General features: G+C 43.0%; 1 protein-coding gene across 1 annotated transcript in view; it reads right to left on the reverse strand.

Moving 5' to 3' along the window:
• Positions 1-6,610: 6,610 nt before the first annotated feature.
• PSTPIP2 (proline-serine-threonine phosphatase interacting protein 2) overlaps positions 6,611-14,737 on the reverse strand; it is a 91,723-nt gene continuing 83,596 nt past the window's right edge. The window contains exons 8-14 of the mRNA XM_028480193.2: positions 14,307-14,352; positions 13,334-13,413; positions 10,640-10,738; positions 9,598-9,694; positions 9,397-9,478; positions 7,693-7,727; positions 6,611-6,668 (exon numbers count right to left, since the gene is read on the reverse strand). Of these exons, the coding sequence (XP_028335994.1) occupies positions 6,619-6,668; positions 7,693-7,727; positions 9,397-9,478; positions 9,598-9,694; positions 10,640-10,738; positions 13,334-13,413; positions 14,307-14,352 (489 nt within the window). The 3' untranslated portion in view covers positions 6,611-6,618. The remainder of the gene's footprint in view (positions 6,669-7,692; positions 7,728-9,396; positions 9,479-9,597; positions 9,695-10,639; positions 10,739-13,333; positions 13,414-14,306; positions 14,353-14,737) is intronic.

Here is a 14,737-nt window from a genome sequence, read left to right on the forward strand (position 1 = left end):
CTGCCCTCTACTTGTAGACTTTTTAATGATGGCCATTCTAACTGGTGTGAGGTGGTACCTCATTGTTGTTTTGGTTTGTTTTTCTCTAATAATTAGCAATGACGAGCATCTTTTCATGTGCCTATTGGCCATCTGTATATCTTCTTTGGAGAAATGTTTATTTAGGTCTTCTGCCCATTTTTTGATTGGGTTGTTTGTTTGTTATTGAATCGTAGGAGTTGTTTCTGTGTTTTGGAAATTAAGGCCTTGTCAGTCGCATCATTTGCAAATATTTTCTCCTAGTCTGTAGGTTGTCCCTTTGTTTTGTTTATTGTTTCCTTTGCTGTGCAAAAGCTCATAAGTTTGATTAGGTCTCATTTTTTATTTTTACATTTATTTTTATTGTGAGGTATGGTTTTATATGGTGCTTATATTGTCACAATATGGTACTACACGTTCTGACTCCAAAAGGTAGAAAACACAGGCCTGGGAACCAAGAGGTAAGACTGGCCTCTGTCACCATAGCTTACACTGACCCACTTGGGGAATTTGTGTCCACATCCATTCAACATTATGCTCTGCTGGACTAGAACACCTGGCTCTAGGTGGTTGGCAGGGGATACATCTATCAATGGTCATAAAAAGCGTTCCACCAAAACTACGGCTGATACCTGGTCATTTGGGGGTCCTCATGCCAGTAGACCAGCAAGCAAGGAAAGGAGTAACTATCTCGGCAGGAGAAGGTGATTACCATGAGGAAAGGTGGGCAAGGAAGAATGTATCTGGAACTCAGCAGTTTCAATGAGATGCCTCTTGGTGCTGTCATGCCTGGTAATAAACATAAATTGCCAATTTCAGCAGAGTCTGACAAGAGCCTGTTAACCAGGGGCTAAGACCCCTTAGGGAAGAGGGTCTGGGTTACCCCACCAGTCAAGCAACCTAGACAAGCAGAAGACTAGCCAATTGTGAAGGGACCATAGAATATGTGTGTATTAGTTTGATGAGGCTGCCATAGCAAAATACCACAGACTGAGTGGCTTAAACAATAGAAATTAATTTTCCTGCAGTTCTGGAGGCTGGAAGTCCAAGATGACAGTGCAGGCAGAATTGGTTTCCTCTGAGGCCTCTCTCTTTGGGTTGCAGATGTTCACCCTCTTGCTGCCTCTTCACACGGTTGTCCCTTTGTGCACACTCACTCCCGGTGTCTCTTCTTTTCCTACAAGGACACCAATCACACTGGATCAGAGCCCCACCCCAATGGCCTTACTTCTACTTAATCACCTCTTTAAAGGCCCTATCTTCACAACGGTCACTGGGGTGCTGAGGGCTAGGACTTGAACATATGAATTTGGGGGAATACAACTCACTCCATAACAGCGTGGTAGAGTAAGGAGATGATGAATATCAGTTATAGGCTCAGGACCATCTGTAGCAGCAGGGACTAGAGCTCGTCCTACTAAACTTCCTGGGGTGTGTGTGTGTGTGTGTGTGTGTGTGTGTGTGTGTGTGTCTTTTGGAAACTGGGACAAGTGGTGACAGGATGCAGTAAAGTGCATGTGGGCATGGGTGGACCTGAGCCGTGCAGGGGTCAGCACTGCCAGCACCCCATCCGCTTCCCCTCAGTACCTATCACTTCCTCACATGCCAGCCCAACTTCCAACTGCCAGGAACCACGTGAGGACTCTCGGCCTGCTGGAACCCACTCTGCTGGTGTTCATGGCAAGACAGAAATGCCAGGGAACCAACACCTCCTAGGAGCAGCCCTCTACCTGTGACTGGTGGGAGTTGGTGAATGACTATCCCAGCTCCCTCCCCTCAGGTGAGCTATTTCTGAGGTGTGGGTCCCACACTGTCGCCCAAGAGTCCCAGCGGCTGAAGTTCATTGCCCACAGTGGTAACTTGCTTGATAATGAACATTTGTTTTTGCTTTCCTTCCCTTCGCTGTCTTACTTCCCCACTTCCATACTGGTGCATTCTGGGATCACCCCCCAGAAAAAGTACCTGCATTCAAATCTTTATCCCAGGGTCTGCTTCTGCTGGAACCCAAATTAAGGTGCTGACAGTCTGCAGAACAGCTCATACTTACTAAATTCATCATGTAAACTTATTTGACTGGCTTCCCTTTACACTCCTACTTCTCTCTCAACTGGTTGTTTCTCTAGCTATGTTATCTTCTTCTAGGCCACTAGTTCTTTCATATTTACTACTGTGTGTCAAGTTCTGGGGATGTAGCACGAAAAATGATAAGAGGGACACTGCTCTCATGGAGATTACAGTCTACGAGGGAAGCCAGACTTTGAACAATTAATTTCAAGAGTGAATCCTGTAATAACAAGGAAAATGTGAGAGTGCGGAAGGAGACAGCAGTGGGATCCCACCAAGCCTGGAGGCAGGCAACATGCTTCCCCGAGGAAGGGACCCTGCATCTGGCACCTGAAGGGTTAGTAGGAAGTGGCTTGGTGCCAGTCTCCTCCTGGCTTCCCTGACCATCAGTTTGTCCTTCTATGGTGGTCTAATGATAGCAAATGTGACAAGGGGTCAAATAGAGCTTGGAAGAGAGATACAATTAACACAAAAATGCAAAATAATTCCCAAATCACCAAGAACCTTTATTTTACTTCATATTGAACTGGAAGAGCAATAAAATAAAAATATTTTCAATTCTTAAGACATTTTTACATCAGTTACACTGACCAGTAGAGAGAAAATTGAAATCCCTATGGAGTTGCTAACGATAAATAAAATACTTAAAAATAGAATGTTCTGAGTTCAAAGGAAAATTTCCCGGGCCTATTCAATCTGGGGAAGTCAAGGACCCTTCGCAAACTTCAGTTTTTCAAAAGGCTATCCAACTGATGCAAGCTTCTGGTCATGACAAGAGGCTGCCACTTTCAGCAGCACCTTATATGAAAAGGGGAAACAATCGATCTTCCTCCAATCACTTTGTCCATAGTTCTGGGAAAGCTATGCACAGAGCAGAAAAGGAAAGTATCTGCTCTTTGTGGTACCAGAATTTCGCAACATCCCAAATAAATGCCAGTGCTGTTTTAACTTGTCATTAACTAAAATGTACCATTTGCTCAGTGTGCGAATATTAGACCAATCTCCCTGCTGTTTGTGGGTGACCAAAGGAAGACCCAAATATTTGTGAAAGGGTAAGATTGACACTTTAAAAATTCCAGGATCTAGCAAGGGAAAGATTCTCTGTGAAGACCAAAGATTGAGTACTGGCTTTGTAAGTCTAAAATTCTCTTCAGGGATAAAGTCAAAATACCATGTTTCATTGATTCTAGGATGTACTTTTCCCCCCACACTTTAGCATCTCAGATTCCAATGGGCTTGGCCATTAATTGTCACAAGTGTCAACTCCCCCACTGACTTTCTTAGTGGTATATAACGTAAGGGGATGTTTTACAACGAATGGCTTCTTAGATTAGATTAAATATGGTGCTCTGTAGTTCAGTACACACAGTGAGCCATATAAAAATAAATCTGACATTTTAACCCTGGTAACTTTCCCAAGTGAAAAGATGCTGACAAAAACATTCGGCATCTTAAATTTCAACATGCGCATCACAGTCTCAGGAAGGGTTAGAAGGATGGTGACGTGAGACGAGCTTGTACTCTCCTTCTGCGTCTGTCCCTAGTCAGCTGGGAGAACTGTAAGGAAATCGATTTTACACTTCTTGGACTCATTTCCTCATCTGTAAAATGAGAAAGTGCTATCAGATGGCCTCTAAATTTTCCAGCCAAAAAGGAAGGTGATTTTAAATCTTACACCACTGAGTATGTGTCACTGTGTAAAGTCCATAGCCACGCTGCCCCCAAAAGGCATAGGAGCTTCTTGAGTTGCTGAGTTGCTGGCTCAGACTTCTCTGTAGCCATCCTTGCCCCAACCCCCAAGAGTCAAGGCTTCAAATCCACAGACTTTCTTGAATCAAACAGAAAACACAATTCATTCACAACTTTAGTAACTTGATTGGAAAAGGATAATTCTTCAGTGTAGGGCAATTTGCAAACTTCTTTTAAAAACTGCAGAACTCTACCAGGTTAAGTTGAACTAAATGTCTACCATAAATTTTAAAATATCAAAAAATTATAGTAAGGGTTCACTTCAAAGTCTTCATGATTGACATAATTTCTACACATTCTGCTGCTTTAAGGGCCTCCTTCCATGCCACAGAAGCGCCAACCACAAAAAGCTTTTTTTTCTGAAAGAAAATAATAAAGAAATTTCATTTGAATTAACTATTCATATCAGCACCCTGCTCCTACATTGAGATTTTATCCAACAAGAACAATGTGCTTGGCCAAGGAAAACAAACAGTGAGAAATGGGTATTCCAAGTGATGAAAAATGGAATAAAAACATTGCTTTATGATAAACAACACATACATTTATATTTTTATATACATATTTTTAATTCAAAAATCATAATCTATCTTTACCTAAACATGTTAGAATTAAAAACAAGAAGAGCAGCTAAAGTCAGCAACTGCAGAACAAATCGCAAATTCCTAAAGATTCCTATTTAAATGTCAATTCCAAAGGTTCAAACTATTTTAAGTGTTGTGATGTCGCTTAACTAAGTTACTAATAAAGGTAGACTCCCTCTTTAAAATTCTCTTAAATTCAGTCAATTATACATGTTCGATTCCTACTCCTTGAACTGGCACAGACACTACTGAGGCCCGATGAAATGACCAAGCTTCAGTAAATGTGTTGGTATTGGCATCTTAACATTCAGACAGCAGATTCTTGGGCTCTGAGGAACTACAGTTGCTGGGTCAAATGCTATTATTAAGCAACTAGAATATATGCTTTACCCAAATGGGTGAGGGAAAGAAAGGAAGGAAAAGAGAAATGAAAAGAAGAGAAGAAAAGAGAAGGAAGAAAGTGGGGAGGGAAGAAGGGAAAAGAGAGGAGGGTGGAAGGGAAAAGAGAGAGGAGGGACAGGTGGGGAGGAATGAGAGAGAGAGAGAGAGAAAGGAAGGGAGGAAGAAAGGAAGGGGAAAAAAGGGAGGGAGGGAGGGAGGGAAGGAAGAAGAGAGAGAGGAAAAAAAGAAGGTAAAAAATAAAAAAGAAACTCCTGGAGCTGCTGATGCCCCACCACATAGCCATCACCGCATGGTGCTCTAGAGAGCAGGTTCTACCTTTGAGCACCAAGTCACTTGATTTCCCATGTTCTTGCTCTACCTCCAAAATGGGCCGGGCCCCTTTCCATGAGAAAGAGACAGGCTTAGGAAATGAAGCAGAGGTGATGACTGGTTGTAAAGACTACAATTTGTTTGTTGGTCAGAAAGGTATATATAGTTAGAGGATGAGGTTTTTGACATCTTCAATACCCACTATCTTTCGTGTCAAAGTTCCTTAAATATTATAAACACACTTCTTAAGCAATTTAAAGACTTACATGTAAATATAAATCATACTTTCTGATTATTTCTGTCTAATCAAGAAAACCATGGCTTCTGTCCTAACAGCTAATCAAGAAAACCATGGCTTCTGTCCATGGTCGTAAGTCACAAAGTGGGTGGTTTTAGAGGAGTGCAGGCAAGTAATGTTGGATGTGCCCACTTCCAGGCACTTTTCAGTGGTAGAGGACGCTGGAGGAAAACCACCATGGAGCACTGTTAAAACATGTTTTGTTTCATAAGTGACAGTAAATATCACCAACACGAACCCAAGAAGGGTGGGAGAAAGGTCTTTCTAGTTCCATTGCAACTCCCTGAATCCTACCCACCCCTCCCGTCACTCCCAAGAACACCCTAAGATCAGGAATACGCAAGAGGATCAACTCTTTAAAACAGTTTCTAATTAAAGAAGTAACACATTTTCATTGTAGACAAATTAGAACACATGGATGAGCAAAAAGAAAAACTATTATCTGTTTAGGAAGGTATCCTTTAAGATTTTTTCTTTGCTCATATACGCATATATACGCCCATTTGGGTTAAAAGAATTACAGTTCATGAGGAGTTTCATTTAGTATTGCTGTTTTGCCTTCAGAGATATTCCTTCCAGCTGTGAAGCCTGATATTGACCTGGGGCATGTTGCAAGCTCCTGAGTGCCAAATGGGAAGAATCACCTTTGCAGCCACAGTTGGCTTAGTAGTCGGGCTCTAGGAATCCCTCTGGTTTACTAACTAGTTCAGAGCACCAATAAACTGGTGCAGGATGACCGCTACAATGCTCTTGTGTATTTGCTGAGTGTGATATCACCTGCCTCATTTTCACTGACTTCTTTTTACTTGACTTTTCCCCTTTGGGGAATGGGGGAGAGCACTAGAGGCTAAATTACTTAAACAGTGAGGAGTAGGTGTATTTGTTTGTAGCACTGCCTGAAGTGTAGGTGTGTAATAGCCATGAAAGAGATTAATAAGAGCAAATAAAGAGTAACAGAATAAAGGAGGAGAATTACCCTCATTTAAGTAGGTATGGAGTGACCTCGGTCCCCTTTCAGTTGTGGGAACCAGAGGCCATCCTGCAGGGGCACCATGCCCACCAGTGCAAGGCCTGCATGCAAGGCCTTGTTTGCCTGCAGTGATGTTATAAAGAAGCTTCAAAGACTTCAAAAATACAATCACCAGTCTAAACGCAACTTGATTCTGTGAAGATGAAAGGTTCTTACCATTGATGTTACTGATAGATCAAACTGTAGTTATCAAGCAAAGAATAATCAGGGTCATCTGCAAAGGGCAGAACACAGAGTAACATTAAGTTAACACTTTTTCATGATAATATATTAGCCCTTTTCAAATCAAGGCATCCCACTCAGAGTCTGGTGACTGCCATTTTGTAAGAAGAAAATATATCTGGCAACAAAACCTACAAATAATAGTCATAACTACAAGTCAGAAAACATATTGGAAATCCCTATTATGATGTCTTTGCCATTTTTCAACCATGCCCAGATAGCAGTCCCCACAGTAAAATCACCTTCAAAACTGGCCAAAGTAAGTCCCACAGTATCAAGTGGTAATTATAAGGTAATAAGAAATCAATTAACTTAAATCCTTATCTAGTTCAAAGATGTAATTTCAGCCACTAAATTTCTTTTCAGTCACTAAATTTTTGCTAAGATGCTAAATGCAGCCCAAGATGTCTCTTCCCTCTTTCTTTTATTCAAATAATAGGTATTTGTTGAGCACCTACTATGTGCCCAATACTGTGTTATGTTTTGCGACTGATTCAGGAGAAAACAAAGTGCCTGCCCTCAAGGATCTTGTAATTATCCAGGGAATACAAATTAACAAAAAGCACTAAGTGTGTGGTTCTCCCAGAGGTATCATAGGAGTTCAGAGAGAAAAAGAGACCAGGGTGCTCAGTGAAAGATCCAATTATAGGCAGTGTACAAAATATATAATATTAGGTTAAATGTTCCCAGACATTTTCTATAAATTACATTTTGTGTAATCCAAAGGAAACTATATCTCAGTTTTGCTGTTCTCATGGTCCAAGTTGAAATAATCTCTTAGTAAGAATGCCTTATGTTTCTTTTGGTACTTGAGTAGCTGAATTCTCTTGGATGAGCTATAAAATAGACCATGAATTACCAAATTCCACTCTGTGACAAACAGTATTATAGTTTCTAATAATAGGTTCATTCTCTTGGAAATTTGATTCTATTTATTCCCTTCTTTCCTTTTATTTCAAAATTCTAGCTACTCAACCTTAAATAAAACCTGACCTAAGATTTCAAACAGTCTTTACCTGGTAAACTTTTAGGAATTGGGAGAAGTCTTCTCCTGTAAGAAATGAAAACCAAAATCTTTCAGATAAGTTCTTGTTATTTTTCTAATTTTCTACTTCACTCTACAAACACTGCATGCTAATCAGATCTGGTTTCTGCTCTGGAGGGTTAAGAAAAGTTCAGATGAAGCAAAAGCTCTGCAGCGCTGACCTCCTGGATCCAGGCTGCAGACACTACATTATGCTGGGGAGCAGGATGCACAGAGCCCTGCCCCGCAGCCCAGAAATCTCAGTCATGTGGGCAAGAGTTCCTGATCGCCCTGATGCAAAATGGGAAGTCAAACAATTCCTACCTTGCTGTCAGGGTTAAAGGAACTAATTCAAAGTTACTGCTTTGAGCAGCGCTTGGCATTCTTAAACACTGGTGATGAACTTGTACTTCCCCCTCAAACACTCCCTTATCTTTTTAAAAATTGGACTGAAAATTCAACAGCTTAGACTTCGAGGTGACTGTATGTGAAACAGAAGTTTCTCTTCCCTCAGAATCCTTTATATCAAGGCAGAAAACTTTTTCTGTAAAGGGCCAGATAGCAAATGATTTAGGCTTTGCTGGCCACACAGCATTTCTATCTCATCACTACTCAGCTCCAATGAGAAAGCAGCCGTAGACAGAATGGAAACAGATGAGTGCAGTCATCTAACAAAGCTCTACATATGAACACTGATGTTTGCATTTCATGTAATTTTCACATGTCACAAAACAGTATCCTTTGAATTTTTTTCAACCATTTAAAAACATGGGGCTTCCCTGGTGGCACAGTGGTTGGGAGTGCGCCTGCCGATGCGGGGGACGCGGGTTCGTGCCCCGGTCCGGGAGGATCCCACATGCCGCGGAGCGGCTGGGCCCGTGGGCCATGGCCGCTGAGCCTGCGCGTCCGGAGCCTGTGCTCCGCAACGGGAGAGGCCACAACGGTGAGAGGCCCGCATACCGAAAACAAACAAACAAACATGAAAACTATTCTTTTTTTTTTTTTTTTGCGGTACGCGGGCCCCTCACCGCTGTGGCCTCTCCCGCCGCGGAGCACAGGCTCCGGACGCGCAGGCTCAGCGGCCATGGCCCACGGGCCCAGCCGCTCCGCGGCATGTGGGATCCTCCCGGACCGGGGCACGAACCCGCGTCCCCCGCATCGGCAGGCGCACTCCCAACCACTGTGCCACCAGGAAGCCCATGAAAACTACTCTTAACTTGCAGGCCCTACCAAAACAGGTAGGTCAGATTTGACTCACAGGGGGCCAGAGTTTGCCAACTCTTGCTTTCTATAAGCAAGGTATAGGATTCACGCATGAGTAATAATAATTACACTCAAGCATGATACAATCCCCCTTGAACTATGACTAGTACAACCCATTTAACATTTGTCCTAAAAATGCTATTTCCAAAAACCTAGCAGCCTCATTAAGCAAATGCAATGGTAGATATGTTCTGATTCTAATACGTCCATATTAGAATTGGAACACTAAAAACAAAAATGTTCTTTAAAAGTACTTTTTGTTTCTTTCTTTTTTTTTTTTTTTTTTGCCACACTGCGGCATGTGGGATCTTAGTTCCCTGACCAGGGATCGAACCCGCGCCCCCTGCAGTGGAAGCACGACGTCTTAACCACTGGTCCGCCAGGCAAGTTCCCAAAAGTACTTTTCTTCATGTGAAAGAAAGCTGGATATTACCTTGCCAAGTCAGGCCCCGTAGCCTTTCCTGGTGGGGTGGCATTCTTCTGGGGGCAGTAGAAATTCTCATACACGATGGGTGCTAGGGAATCATCAAGACATAAAACATTAAGAGGCTGATGACTTCCATTCTCAATGACCTGTGACAAGAAAGACTAATAGAATTGCTTAATTAACCCCCCACCCCACAGCTCCATTCACCTGGTGGAGCCTGTCCAGTTTTGCGTTGATTCACAAAGTACTCAATGTCCTTCTCAATGCTGCACATTTCTAAACTCTTACGGACTTCTTCATACATCTAACAAAAAGAAGATAAATCAAGGTAGAGGTATATGTCCATAAAAAAGGTGACACAGCTTATTAAAATAGGAGTTGGATGAATGGCTGTTTTCCAAATTTTGCTTTGAAAAGAAAAAAGAAGACATTCCCAAGTCCTGGACTCATATAAAGGGATTTCTCTGATGCATATCGGCATTTAAATTTTTTTTAAAGATGACAAAAAACATAGATTTTTTTTTTTTGTAGCAGCACAGAAACCTTGGTGGAAAGATTTTTTTTTTTTTAACTACTGATGGGACAAAGAAAATAGATACCGAGTCCCATGACCAATTCTACACACAAATGCAAAGACAATTGGAGAAGAGTTCTTCCAGTCAATCCTACTTGTTTTCTGCGTGTTTAATTATTCTTCTAAAGTGAATGTCCCATCTAAGCGAGGGTGGCTATTTCTTAGGAAAGAAGGTGGTGATAATTTGATTCATGTCCCTCTGAGACCTGGGAACCCATGACAATTGCTGTGTACAAGTTAAACCTGGATCACTAATGGCCCTGGAACACTGCTGAAGTAAATCCTGAGCCCTGGAGTGCCCGTTAGCCTGGGCATGGCTCAGTCTGCTAGTCCTTGGTGCTGTCCTGGAGTGGCCCCACTTCAGACTGGAGCAGTCTCTGGGACTCACATTCATTTTGTGACATCTCTGTTTTCCATAAATTAAACTGCATTTGGGTCTCCCTTCTCTGCTCTCCTGCTCTAACCCTGAATTTCTTAGAAAGTCATGGTGGTAAAGTGAAACAAGAGTCAGGCAGGTTAGGTGTTTATCTGGGTCCATACTCACCGTGTGGCCTTGGGCCAGTCGCTGTACCTACCTGGGCCTCAAATGAGGGGGGTGAACTAATAAATGTTTATGGTTCCTTCCACTCTAATGAATCTAATATGCAAAGCATCCTCCGTGGGTGCCTGACTTACGTTATCGCTTGTGACACATTGTTGTGACAGCTGATTCATGTGTAACCACAGTGCATTCCGAAAGAAGTTTATTCGTTCACGTTCTTGAGTCTCAAACACCTATAGAAACAAAACTACATGTACATATGCAGAGAAAGGGGCCATTTGTCTAGACTGGCTATGACTTAAGAAACAATTTCAACCTTGAATTATCTGTAAGCTCATTGTCTCATTTAGTGTACTCCCACCCACCACCGATGAAGCTCATAAACTCTTACTCAGGCAAAGAATGCAAATGGATTCTAATAACATATTAACACAAATAGGACTGGAAATAGTTCTGAAGGTAAGAGGTGATGATGAACCTAAACGTCAATGTTCTAACCTGAATTCCAGCTCACATTTCCAACTGCCTAATGGGCATCTGTACCTGGGCAGCCTGCCAGAGCCTCCAATTCGAAGAGTTGCCCTCCTTCTCACCCACTCCCAGAATGAGTGAATTCAACTGGCAAGATGGTCACAATTGTTGAAGCTAGTTGATGAGTACATGGGGGCCCTTGCACTTGTCTTTTATCCTTGTGTATGTTTGAAATTTCCTTAATAAAAAAGTTGTTTAAAAAGTCACTGCCTGGGGGCTTCCCTGGTGGCACAGTGGTTGAGAATCTGCCTGCCAATGCAGGGGACACGACGAGTTCGAGCCTTGGTCTGGGAAGATCCCACATGCCGCGGAGCGGCTAGGCCTGTGAGCTACAACTACTGAGCCTGTGCGTCTGGAGCCTGTGCTCCACAACGGGAGAGGCCGCGACAGTGAGAGGCCCCACGCGCCGCGATGAAGAGTGGCCCCCGCTCGCCGCAACTGGAGAAAGCCCTCGCCCAGAAACGAAGACCCAACACAGCCAAAAATAATAAATAAATTTTTAAAAAACAAAAAACAAAGTCACTGCCTGAACAATAGTTTTTGGATATAAGCAAATACAACTTATGGAAAATCAAACTATTCTATAAAGTGGATGCTATACTATTCAACAGTGGATGTTATATATTAATGTATTTTTTAAATGTTGACTACAAAACTATTACATTTTAAAGCTTCTTATAATGTAAAACTTTATACATATACAAGAGTAGAGAGAATAGCATAATGAACCCCCATGTACCCATCACCAGCTGAAACATTTATCCACTCACAACTGACTGTTTTACCTATTTCCCTACCAACTCACCTACTCCCTGGAGTATTTTGAAGCAAATACACTATTTCATGTATAAATATTTTATTATTCATATACGGTATATAAGTACTGTATATGAATATTACATTATTTTTATTATAGAATATTTCACGTAGACAGACTCATAGAGAGTGATATTAGGAAGACCCACATACCAACCACCCAGCTTTGTCAAAACTTTTGGCCATATTTGCTTCAGATTCTGTTAAAGGCTCTGTGTGCTTTCTTCAATCTCTACCATGTTCCTCCTCCCCCAGAGATAACCATTATCCTAAATTTTATCATTCTTATGCAGATTTTGACAATATGTATGTGTCCATAAGATGTATATGATATTGCTTTGCATGTTTTAAAACCATATAAAAATGCTCTTATTTCAGGCTTTTCCATTAGATTGTGGAATTAAGGAAGTAAAGCAGAAAAGAGTGCTTTAGGAGGGACCCACAGTTTCAGGTGCTCAAGACCGGTCAGATAAAATTAGAAATTGCAAAGGCACGCTGGACCTCACACCAAGGGGACCACTGGTTCCTCTGGGAGAGCAGCCGCAGGGGAGCGGACCCCAGACACAGCCACCGGGACAGGCAGGGCGATGAGGATGTGGAGGCAACTCCCCCAGGAAGCCTGGCTGTGAAGAGGAGAAGGGAGAAGCAGCAGTGGCAGGCCTGAAAGCTGGAAGGAGCTGAGGTTGTATGAATGATAATAAAAGCCCACTGTGAAAGGGAGCTGTGTGCAAGGGGGTGGGGAGAGCCAGCCGGATGGGGTCCTGAGCCCAGTGGTGGCAGAGCAGCCCTTTACCACTATCATAGGAGAAGGGAGGGTGGTGAAGATCAGTAGTTCTCGTGCTTGAATTCACAGCAGAGTCAACTGCAGGACTTATTGACATGGAGACTGCTGCGCCCATGCCCAGAGTTTCTGATTCCAGAGGGCCTGGAGTTGGTCTGAGAAGCTGCATCTCTGCATCTCTCACAAGATCTGCATCTAACAAGGCAATGATGTTCATACAGGTCCTAGGACCTCCCTTTGAGAACCACTGGTAAGGAAGATGCGTAGACAGGGTGGCAGAAACTTGAGGAAGTTTCCAGGTTGTGTCTTTATTTTCTCTGGGACATTGTGAGGCATGTGCTGAAAATGAGCGGGGCAATGGTGAAACGAAAGGTGTGAGAATAAAAAACTCTAAGCCAGCTCTCCTGCTATCTGCACTCCCCTGTCACAGAGCAAGTACCCGTGAGGCTCTCGACAGGAAATCAATGAATCAACTGTTAATTGATTCAGCTGCCTCCTACCCGTGAGATCAAACATCGGAGCAAGGCCATGAACAGAGTGGGACAGCACGGTCAGGACGGGGAAGAAGCAGAAAGACAAGGTTTGGGGGAAAGCATTCCAATTCCTTCCACTCTCCACTTAAATTCCAGATTTCTAATTTGCCCTCAAGTAATTCTGCAGAAGCAGAGGGAGGAAGACCCGCCCTTCGGGTTCCAGGTACCTCGCAGGCCTTGATGTGTTCGCTCTGCCACTCTTCACGGACCTTATCCAGAGTGTTGATGTGCAGCATGTACGCCTTGTCTGCAATGGAGGGGAGGGGCCTGGGTCTGGAAACCGGACGGGAGGGGGCTCGCAGACCCAGCCCTCAGGCCCCTCCGGGAGCTCACAAGGCTCCTGGGAGCTCTGAACGCTGCAAGGCCATAATTACACCTCACCCTCAATCATATCTTTGTGAAAAATAAGCAAAGGTGGGCATCACATTCTTTATAAAGAAAAACCAAGCAATTAGCCAAAAATGCTCCAAGGAAGGAAAAGTGAAAGCTGACAAGGAACCTCAGCCAGGGTTTCCTTCTACCTCTTACCATTTTCAGGAAAATTAAACAATGAGGGGTGCAGAAAAGTGAACTACCAAAAGTTACTTCAGTTTTGGATTTAGAAACTTAAGCGACCACGGTGGTGAGAGGCTTGTCTCCAGCAAGAAACTCTGGCTGGGAATTAGAAGCCTTTGCAAACACTTGGTTTGGATTTTAGACTTCAGTGATGACAAGGCCTCACAACTTGGAGAAGAAGTTATCAGGGAGAAGAGTTATCAGGGCTGAAAAGGGGTTTTGAGATAGATGTTCCCAATAAATCAGAGTGAGCACCTGGTCACAAAGCAGCTGCCACTTGACCCCCCCTCTCCCCCACCCCCACCATTCAGTCACCTGTCAGGCAGCAAGACCTAAGGCAGCAATGGCCAGAAACTGCTGCCTCATTTGCTTCCTGCCATTCTCCCGGGTTCCCATATACTCTCCCTTCCCCCCTCTCTTCCTTCCCTCTGTTTCTCTCTCCTTCCCTTCTCATACCTTGTTAATCCTACTGTATGTGTATATATTCACTATTGTATGGTATATAAAACTACCTTTCTCAGACAGATTTAGGATAGCATAAGCCCTACCACAATCTTCCCCCATCCTTGGGAGCAGACCCCTCACCTGAGTCTTCTACTGCAGTCTTTGAAGTTGCCAGTTTCACAAAAAGCTGTGAGGACAAAACAAAAACAAAAAACAAACAAACGAAAAAGAGGTCAGGAATGTGGGCTAGGCTTCTAAAGGCAAAACAGATTTTAAAGCAATGACTGAGAAGAGGCAAGTTCTCGTTCAAGTCTAACCTATATTTCTCTCATGGGTTAATCATTCAACTTGCCCTCTAATCCTAACGCCATTGGAAAATAGCCATCAAGCATCTTGCCCTACATCTTCCTAAAAACATATCCCTCCCTACCTTCTGATTGCTGACAATCTTATATCCAGATTTTATAAAATTAAATTTATAAAACACCCAAGCAGGAGGCAGCCTAGCTATAAAGAATACCTGAGCTGAGTTTTGAAAAAAGATGAAAACATCAGAACACCCTCCCCTGTGG

Source organism: Physeter macrocephalus, chromosome 19 (assembly GCF_002837175.3).
Source record: "Physeter macrocephalus isolate SW-GA chromosome 19, ASM283717v5, whole genome shotgun sequence".
Taxonomy (NCBI): Eukaryota; Metazoa; Chordata; class Mammalia; order Artiodactyla; family Physeteridae; genus Physeter; species Physeter macrocephalus.